The sequence below is a fragment of the Coregonus clupeaformis genome, chromosome 19 (assembly GCF_020615455.1).
Source record: "Coregonus clupeaformis isolate EN_2021a chromosome 19, ASM2061545v1, whole genome shotgun sequence".
Classification (NCBI taxonomy): domain Eukaryota; kingdom Metazoa; phylum Chordata; class Actinopteri; order Salmoniformes; family Salmonidae; genus Coregonus; species Coregonus clupeaformis.
In genome coordinates, this window is record NC_059210.1 from 58,368,888 (window position 1) to 58,378,757 (window position 9,870).

General features: G+C 47.6%; 1 protein-coding gene across 1 annotated transcript; it reads right to left on the bottom strand.

Annotated features, from left to right (window-relative positions):
• Positions 1-1,443: 1,443 nt before the first annotated feature.
• Positions 1,444-9,271, bottom strand: LOC123481395 (inward rectifier potassium channel 16-like). The gene is made up of 2 exons (XM_045205184.1): positions 9,195-9,271; positions 1,444-2,825 (listed from the first exon to the last, which is right to left on the bottom strand). The coding sequence occupies exon 2, from the start codon at positions 2,780-2,782 to the stop codon at positions 1,631-1,633; it is 1,152 nt and encodes a 383-aa protein (XP_045061119.1). The 5' UTR covers positions 2,783-2,825; positions 9,195-9,271; the 3' UTR covers positions 1,444-1,630.
• Between the last annotated feature and the right edge of the window lie 599 nt (positions 9,272-9,870).

A 9,870-nucleotide genomic window follows, 5' to 3' on the forward strand; every position in this document is an offset into this window, starting at 1 on the left:
GACGTCGGCAGGTTAAATTCACCCAGAACTGTGAGAGGTGAGCCATCCTCAGGAAAGGAACTTATCAAGGCGTCAAGCTCATTGATGAACTCTCCAAGGGAACCTGGAGGGCGACAAATGACAAGGATGTTAAGCTTGAATGGGCTAGTGACTGTGACAGCATGGAATTCAAATGAGGAGATAGACAGATGGGTCAGGGGGAAAAGAGAGAATGTCCACTTGGGAGAGATGAGGATTCCTGTGCCATCGCCGCGCTGACCAGATGCTCTCGGGGTATGCGAGAACACATGATCAGACGAGGAAAGAGCAGTAGGAGTAGCAGTGTTTTCTGTGGTAATCCATGTTTCCGTCAGCGCCAAGAAGTCGAGACTGGAGGGTAGCATAGGCTGAGATTAACTCTGCCTTGTTGGCCGCAGAATGGCAGTTCCAGAGGCTGCCGGAGACCTGGAACTCCACGTGGGTCGTGTGCGCAGGGACCACCAAATTAGAGTGGTAGCAGCCACGCGGTGTGAAGCGTTTGTATGGCCTGTGCAGAGAGGAGAGAACAGGGATAGACAGACACATAGTTGACAGGCTACAGAAAAGGCTACACTAATGCAAAGGAGATCGGAATGAAATTAACTAAACATCTGGGGAAGCGAGAGAGCGGGGCCTCCCTCGACTAACTCCCGCAGAACAACTTGGCAGAACTGTCTTTGTTTCAGGGACAGTCTTCGTTTTTTGACTCAAATGATGTCAATTAGCCTATCAGAAGCTTCTAAAGCCATGACATTATTTTCTGGAATTTTCCAAGCTGTTTAAAGGCACAGTCAACTTAGTGTATGTAAACTTCTGACCCACTGGAATTGTGATACAATAAGTGAAATAATCTGTCTGTAAACAATTGTTGGAAAAATTACTTGTGTCATGCACAAAGTAGATGTCCTAACCGACTTGCCAAAACGATAGTTTGTTAACAAGAAATTTGTGGAGTGGTTGAAAAACTAGTTTTAATGACTCCAACCTAAGTGTATGTGAACTTTCGACTTCAACTGTACACACAGACACACACAGACACACACAGACACACATCCTGAACACAAGGTGGTGATATAGAGGTACTGGCGCAGTAGTCAGTGATAACTAACAGCTCTGTGTAGAATGTGTAGCAGGTTGAATTAAACACAGAAATACATTGTAAACATATTGCATATGACTATTCACTACAATGCACAATCATCTTCTTGACTTTCCACTAAAGAAACATGAAGGTATTTTTGTGTTTGAATAAAACTTTACGACCATCAGATCAGAAAAAAAGTATATTTAATTTCATTTGGTGCACAGTCTGTCCATCACAACAAAGACGTTCAAATGAGGCCAGACCTCGGACGTCAGATGTGACTTCAACAACGTACACTTTGTTTATTTAACTGATAGAAAATAACATTTAGTTAAATTATTAAATTCATAAAGGAAATAACAAAGAAGTATAAAATATGATATAAAATAGTTATTTACAATGAAACTACCCTATTACACTTACTCAAGTCCTTTACTAAAGTCCTGTGCGATAATGTACAACATAATGATAATGTTGTACGATAATGTAGTTATCTGTCTCTGCTGTTTTGGGATTATCACAGCGTCATCAGAGCCACGCCTCCTGAACCACCTCCTCACTGACATCAGCCAAGGACCTCCGGAATTTCCTGCTCGATCTCACAAACGGCTGCTGCGATTGGACGATAGACTCCGTGGTTGGCGGTCTCCCCCTGTCACCCTCCTGGGCGCTGACCATGGCCATCTGCACCCAGGTGGTCTGATGGAACAGGGCATAGTCTACCTTGTAGTGCCTCCTCCCCACCTGTACCATGTCCTGGAAGCGCTGGCCCCAGCGGATGTCTGCTGGTGTGTAAGAGGTACGTGTCTGGTGCAGGACGCCTGTGGAGTCACCAGTGTAGGTGAAGGAGACCACCAGGTCAAAGTCCTCCTCCCTCAGGCTGTCTGGTCCCAGGCTGTAGAGGGGACTCCCAGGCTCCAGCTTGTGAACGATGCTGGCCGGGGTGGCCAGGATGAGGTGTCTACTCTGGATGTCTAGGTCCTGGTAGGTCACAGAGATCATCCCAGAGGGGTGCTTCGTGGGGCGGACCAGCTGCGCCCGGGCGGTACCTTCCAGGATGTGGTTCCTGCGGAAGTCGGCGATGCGCCACACAAGGCACAGGGCGCCATCGCGCACGTTGACCACGGCACACCTGCTGAAGCCCACCGTCTGCGCCCTCTTGCTCGCGCACGCCATTTTGGCCACGGTGATGCCGATGACGACTGTGTCGATGAAGCAGCTCATCAGGGCTTGGATTGTCACCACCACGATGGCCACCATGCAGTTCTCCGTCATCACCCGGAAGCCGTAGCCGATAGTCGCCTGGGTCGACATGGAGTAGAGGAAGGCGGAGGTGAAACTGCGGACGTTCGCCACACACGGTGCTGTGTCGTGGTCCTCCAGGTCTTTGTGGACGTAGGCGATCAGGAAGTAGAGGAGGCCGAAGAAGAGCCAGGATAGGATGTAGGAGAGGCAGAAGATGAGGAGCATGACCCTCCAGCGGAGCTCCACTAGCGTGGTGAAGATGTCGGCCAGGAAGAAGCTCCACTGGCCCGGGGACTGGTGGAACACCACGGGGCAGCTACCGTCCTTCAGCATGTAGATGAGCCTCTTCTTCCCCTCCCCCCGGCCGAGATCTCCTCTGCCCATGGTGTGTGTCGTGAGGTGGTGGGTATCGATGATACACTGCTGCTGGTCCATGCCTGGACTTATTTTGACAAGGGCTGCTGTGCCGTTCCTCCCCCTGCAAAATATATATTTGTGAGGTTAGTGTGTCTAGTAAAAAAAAAAGATATATACATAGTCCTATAGGCAGAAGTGCACGTAAAGTAAACAATTTTTATTAGATCTAGTTTAGTCTCTTTTTACAAGGGTTTAGGTTAGGAAAGGATTTTATTGGTGAGCGACCATCACTATTACAAGCCAGCTTAACGTCATCAGGTTCCTCTGTGTTGAAGAGAACCCTCCATGTTTGAGTAAACAGGCTAGGTCACACCTTGCCTGAGGCCATCAGCACCTGAATGACCGTGACAATGTCAGGCCCATGCTGTGAAAACACATTATTATCTTGTTGGCTGATTATTTACGAGAACTGTGATTTGCTAGAGGGAACACAGCTGGAAACCACCACCTATCCTCTGTCTCCCTGTTGCGCCCCTGGTCTGGTCTGGACCTCGGCGTGCTGCTTCCCCTCTCCTTCCTCCCACGACGTACCAAGTCCTGTCTGGACCCTGCTGTGGGAGACCCCAAACCTGGAGAGGGGCTGACGTCTGGGTCTGGACTGGCACCGCTGACTGGAGCTGGACCCGACGACGGTGGATCGAACTGCACAGACTCCGGACTGGAGCCGCTGACCGGAGCTGGACTAGGCACCGGTGGAGCGGACTTCTCTGGCTCCGGAGTGGAGCGGCTGACCGGAGCTGGACAGGACCCCGGTGGAGCGGATTTCTCTGGCTCCGGAGTGGATCCGCTGACTGGAGTTGGACCGGACCCCGGTGGAGCGGATTGCTCTGGCTCCGGAGTGGAGCAGCTGACCGGTGCCGGATCAGGCACCGGTGGAACAGGCACGGGCCGTGCCGGACTGGACACACGCACCACTGGCTTGGTGCGGGGAGCAGGAACGGGCCGGACCGGGCTGACGACGCGCACCACTGGCTTGGTGCGAGGGACAGGAACAGGCCGGATCGGGCTGGCGACGCGCACCACTGGCTTGGTGCGGGGGGCAGGAACAGGCCGGACCGGGCTGGCGACGCGCACCACTGGCTTGGTGCGGGGGGCAGGAACAGGCCGGACCGGGCTGGCGACGCGCACCACTGGCTTGGTGCGAGGTGCAGGAACAGGCCGGACCGGGCTGGCGACGCGCACCACTGGCTTGGTGCGAGGGACAGGAACAGGCCGGACCGGGCTGGCGACGCGCACCACTGGCTTGGCGTGAGGGACAGGAACAGGCCAGACCGGGCTGTGAACACGCACCACTGGCTTGGTGCGGGAGCAGGAACAGGCCGGACCCGGGCTGGCGGCGCGCACCACTGGCTTGGTGCGGGGGGCAGGAACAGGCCGGACCGGGCTGGCGACGCACACCACTGGCTTGGTGCGAGGTGCAGGAACAGGCCGGACTGGGCTGGCGACGCGCACCACTGGCTTGGTGCGAGGGACAGGATCTGGCCGGACCGGGCTGGCGACGCGCACCACTGGCTTGGCGTGAGGGACAGGAACAGGCCAGACCGGGCTGTGAACACGCACCACTGGCTTGGTGCGGGGAGCAGGAACAGGCCGGACCGGGCTGGCGACGCGCACCACTGGCTTGGTGCGGGGGGCAGGAACAGGCCGGACCGGGCTGGCGACGCGCACCACTGGCTTGGTGCGAGGTGCAGGAACAGGCCGGACTGGGCTGGCGACGCGCACCACTGGCTTGGTGCGAGGGACAGGAACAGGCCGGACCGGGCTGGCGACGCGCACCACTGGCTTGGTGCGGGGAGCAGGAACGGGCCGGGCCGGACTGGGAACACGCACCACTGGCTTAGTGCGGGGAGCAGGAACGGGCCGTACCGGACTGTGGAGGTGGACTGGAGGTCTGGAGCGGAGAGCTGACACAACCCGTCCTGGCTAAATGCCTACCTCCACACAATATGTGTGAGGCATTAGCACAGGACGTACGGGGCTGTGCACGCGTACTGGCGATACAGCACGTAGCACCGGCGCAGGATATACGGGACCGAGGAGGCGTACTGGAGACCACGAGCGTTGAGCCGGCACACCCCGTCCTGGCTGAATGCCCATCTTCGCACGACATGTGCGTGGTGCTAGCACAGGACGTACAGGACTGTGCCGGAACACTCGCGGCACAGTACGTGGCTCCGCATAACACGGGGCCTGCCCAGTCACACGCTTCTTTGCATGAGTACGGGGAGTTGGCTCTGCTCTAACACTAGGCTCCGCCAACCACCCTTTTAGCCCCCCCCCCCCCCAACATTTTCTTGGGGCTGTCTCTCGGGCTTCCTCCTCGGCCGGCACCCTCTGTGTTGCCGCTGCTCCTCTCTATAGCGCGCCTCCACAGTCTCCTCCCAAGGACGGCGATCCATTCCGGCCTGAATCTCCTCCCAAGTCCAGGATCCCTTCCCGTCCAGGATCTCCTCCCAGGTCCAGGCTGTCTGTTCCTGGACACGCTGCTTGGTTCTTAGTTGGTGGGATCTTCTGTCACGATCGTTTAAGGATTGGTTGAACCAAGGCGCAGCGTGATAAGCGTACATGTTTATTAAAGTCCTGAACACACGACAAAACAACAAACAAACGATACGTGAAGTCTTAAGGTTAACACAACAAACCTATACGGAACAAGATCCCACAAACTAACTGGTGCCAACAGGCTGCCTAAGTATGGTCCCCAATCAGAGACAACGAGCTACAGCTGCCTCTGATTGGGAACCACCCTGGCCAACATAGATCTAAATGATCTAGAAGCTAAACATAGAAAAACATAACATAGAAACTACACACCTGGCTCAACATTTAAGAGTCCCCAGTGCCAGGGCGTGACACAATGTGATTACTGTAACCGTGACAGCCAAGAGGAGAGAACCTTCTGGGTTTTCCCTTCCTTTGTGTGTGCTTCACTAGTCGTCCATAAAGTTTGATTAATTTGTCCTAACATGCTATACAACCACAACACATGCATTGCCTATTCCCATTGGCAACAAAAGTTGAACGTCCTTTGAAAAGTTGTACTTTCCTTCATTGCAGGTTTCTCTAGACGGCCTTCTTCGAAAAACTGGAGCCTTTTTCATTGTGCCCTCAAACTTGATCTAGCAACTCTCCATGTAAACATTGAAGAGAGTTTTCTAGTAAAAAAAAGCCTTATACAACCTTTCCTAGTAGAGTTCCACCATGCCATCTTACTGACCTAGTGCTGATTATATTATACCTCACATTTCAACAGTAACCAAGGAAATAGGCCATATATTCCTCACCTAGTCCAAGTATTGATCCTTTCACCCTTTGATCTATATCTGGGCAATATCAGAACACATGTATAAATATTAAACTAGGATTTAGGCTGTGAAAGAGATCATTCTTTCTTCTTACCAGGAAAGGACCTCATTTTAATCAGACAGGTAATGGAAAACAGGGGACAATGTGCATGTCTATTTAAAACACTACTCAAATGAAGATTACTTGAGGTGGATGACACACTGAACTGAGAAGTTCACAAAAACCTGTGTTTCTGTGTCAAGTATCATTTGAATATTTACGTTGCAGCTTTTTTTGTTTTTACATAGCACTTTTTTTTCTACTTAATAATATAATAATAATAATATGCAATTTAGCAGACACTTTTTATCCAAAGCGACTTACAGTCATACAGTGTGTTCATCATACTTTCAATGATTGAGCTAACCTGGTGACTATATTACTGATTAGTCAGCTAACAGGTGCCATTATATCACAATAAAGGTGCCAATTCATAAGCGACTGAATTCTTAAACACTGTCAGTCTACAGTACATCCAACTCCTCTGTCCCTGTATTGAGAATAATTGTACTGGGTCATTAACTATAACCCTGAGCTCTGTGAAGTCATTAAGCTCTTTTGCCTTTATGAGGATAAATTATTATCCTGCATCTACCACTAATAGCATTCTCTAAATATTTCCATAAAGTCAATCTTTAAAGGGATACAGGTAGATTCTGGCAATTAGGTTGTTTTTCTACGTACCCAGGGTCAGATGAACTCGTGGATACCATTGTTATGTCTCTGTGTGCAGAGCAGAGACATAACAATGGTATCCACGAGTTCATCTGACTCTGGGTAAGTAGAAATACGGCTTACTTGCCAGAATCTCTCAGTATCCCTTTAACCTCAAAGGCATTACGTTCTCCAAAAACAGTATACCCTTTTATTTATACCTTTTATTGCAGTCTTTTAGTTTTTCTTGATAGCACAAAAAATCTCAAACAAACAAACTCCCATTAATGCATTTAATTAAATATTTTAAGGGATATTTCACCTAAATTACAAAATGATATACTGGTTTCCTTACCCAGTAATCATCCTAATGTATCGAAAACTGATTGTGTAGCTCTATTAAGTTACTTATTAATGATTTGGACATGAAGCGCAGACAATGCTAATATCAGGACTATTGACTTGCATTGGATTTGTGCCACAAAAGCTAAGAAGTTAGCATTTGTAAACAGTGGCCAGGTAAACAAAACCAAAGCATTGATTGCTGTCATCATACCTTGTCCATAGACTGCTTACAGCACGTGTCAAACTCAATCCACGATTGTCTGCGGGTTTTCGCTCTTCCCTAGTACTTGATTGATGAATTAAGGTCACTAATTAGTAAGGAACTCCCCTCACCTGGTTGTCTAGGTCTTAATTGAAAAGAAAAAACTAAAACCAGCAGACACCCTCCATAATAGGGAATGAGTTTGACACCCCTGGCTTACAGGGTAAGGAAACCAATATGTAATTTGGCTGAACTATCCCTTTAAGTAATTTAGTTCTGATTATTGAATAAAAGCATGCAAAAATTTGACCTCTAAATATTTAACAATATTTAACGATATTCTAATTGTAGTTGTTTGATCATGCTTCATGTCCTTTAATTGCATTACAGTTACAATGCAGTCTTTTATAGGTAGACTCATCGATATGACGTAGATGCAGAAAGTAAACAGCTTATTGGGTAAATTTCCGCAACATCTAAGAGCGTTGAAGCGCGAGGCTCAACTTCTACGCTGTTTTGGTCCCATGGCTACCACCCAGTGAACAGCGTGAAGCGAACCCCTGCACATGTGCAGATACTGTGTATGACCGTGCGAGAGCAAAGTCTACCTTTAAACGTATGTAATAAAATACATTTTAAAACGTGTTTCATCTAGCGGATTTATGACTTTATTGAGTCTGAACACTTATGCTTATCTCTGGTTATCTCTGGTATATATAATCATTAATAGCAGTGGTGTAAAGTATTTAAGTATTTTTTGGGGTATCTGTACTTTACTATTTATATTTTTGACTACTTTTACTTTTACTACACTACATTCCTAAAGAAAATAATGTACTTTTTACTCCATACATTTTCCTTGACACCCAAAATTACTTGTTACATTTTGAATGCTTAGCAGGACAGGAAAATGGTACAATTCACACACTTATCAAGAGAACATCCCTGGTCATCCCTACTGCCTCTGATCTGGCAGACTCACTAAATACACATGCTTCGTTTGTGTTGGAGTGTACCCCTGGCTATCCATAAATAAATCAATTGAAAAAATGGTCTGGTTTGCTGAAAGTAAAGGAAAAATATATATTTTGGTATTTGTTTCATTAGCCTTAGGCCTTAGACTGCTGCACCACTCGGGAGGCCAACTGTGTATTCATTTACAAGAAATAACACCTTTGGAAAGATCTTCAGGTTCCAATAGCCTATTTCAAAACAAAAGTTACGGTCACACTTTATTTGGATATTCCGGATTTTCCATCTGTAGATGCTCGACAGATGGTCATACTTTCAACAAACTCTGTTGATAAGCAACCGCTTGCTAAGGTTACGGTTAGGATTAAGTTTAGAATAAGGGTTAGGGTAAGGGTTAAGGTTAGGGTTAGAGCTAGGGTTATGGTTAGTAGATAGTTAGTTGAAATGTTACTGATAGTCTGTACAGTATCTACAGATGGACTATCCAAATAAAGTGTTACGAACTTACTTGCTCCGTTTGGGTCGCACTATCAAAAGTACTGATTCAGAAACTACAACTTAAATTGAAACATACTTTTGCTGTATAATAAGCTGAGTATAAAGAACATATGAACTTTTAATTGAACTAGCGTATGAAGAATGTTTCTGGTATGTCTAGATTAATCTGTAACAAAAGCTCCACTGACACACATTTTTACAGTAATTGGATGTGCGGTTGAAAGACATTAAAATATCCTCTTTACACAAACACAACCGTGCTTGCCACACACACAGCATTCCAAAATATTTCCACATAAAATTCACCACAACAAGCCCAGTAAGAAGAAACCAAAAATCACTTGGACAGAATCCTGCATATATAAAAAAGTCAAACCTTATCTAATTTCTGTTACTAAATGATAAGTCACTTACTTCAGTCGTAGATGTGTGTTTGAAACGTGAGGTTGTTTTCACTGAGACACAACACAGACAAACATGTAAATCCGGGCTGCTAAGCGTTGTTACGGTCAGTCTCTCACTTATAACCTATTTACAGGTGAGTGTGACCCTCTGAGGGCAGGACTGGCCCAGAGGCAAAGTCCCATGTCATTGAGTTTGATGATATGGCACTAATCACACCACCCCTGAGAAAAATCATATTGTGTCGATCCCCATAAGAATTGATGACCGGTGTAATATATTTACAGACAAATAAAAGTTTCCTTGCTAGATGCATTTTGACATTTTAGTCATTTAGCAGACGCTCTTATCCAGAGCGACTTACAGGAGCAATTAGGGTTAAGTGCGTTGCTCAAGGGCAACGCACTTAACCCTAATTAGAACCAGCGACCTTTCGGTTACTGGCACAACGCTCTTAACCACTAAGCTACCTGCCGCCACAGTGGCCTATGCTATTTCTATTTTCGTTATGGAAGAAGGCTTTGTTGAAACACGTTTTATTGCAGTTTGCATAGGGCCAGGAGGTTTTCCTCACCATAAGTGAGCTGAGCAGGAAAAGGTCATTTGGTGAATGAAAACTCCTGCGGGGGGGGGAAGTCCCATGCTCCTGTTCATACGTCTTGGGATGTTTTAGAGAATTTCTCCTATT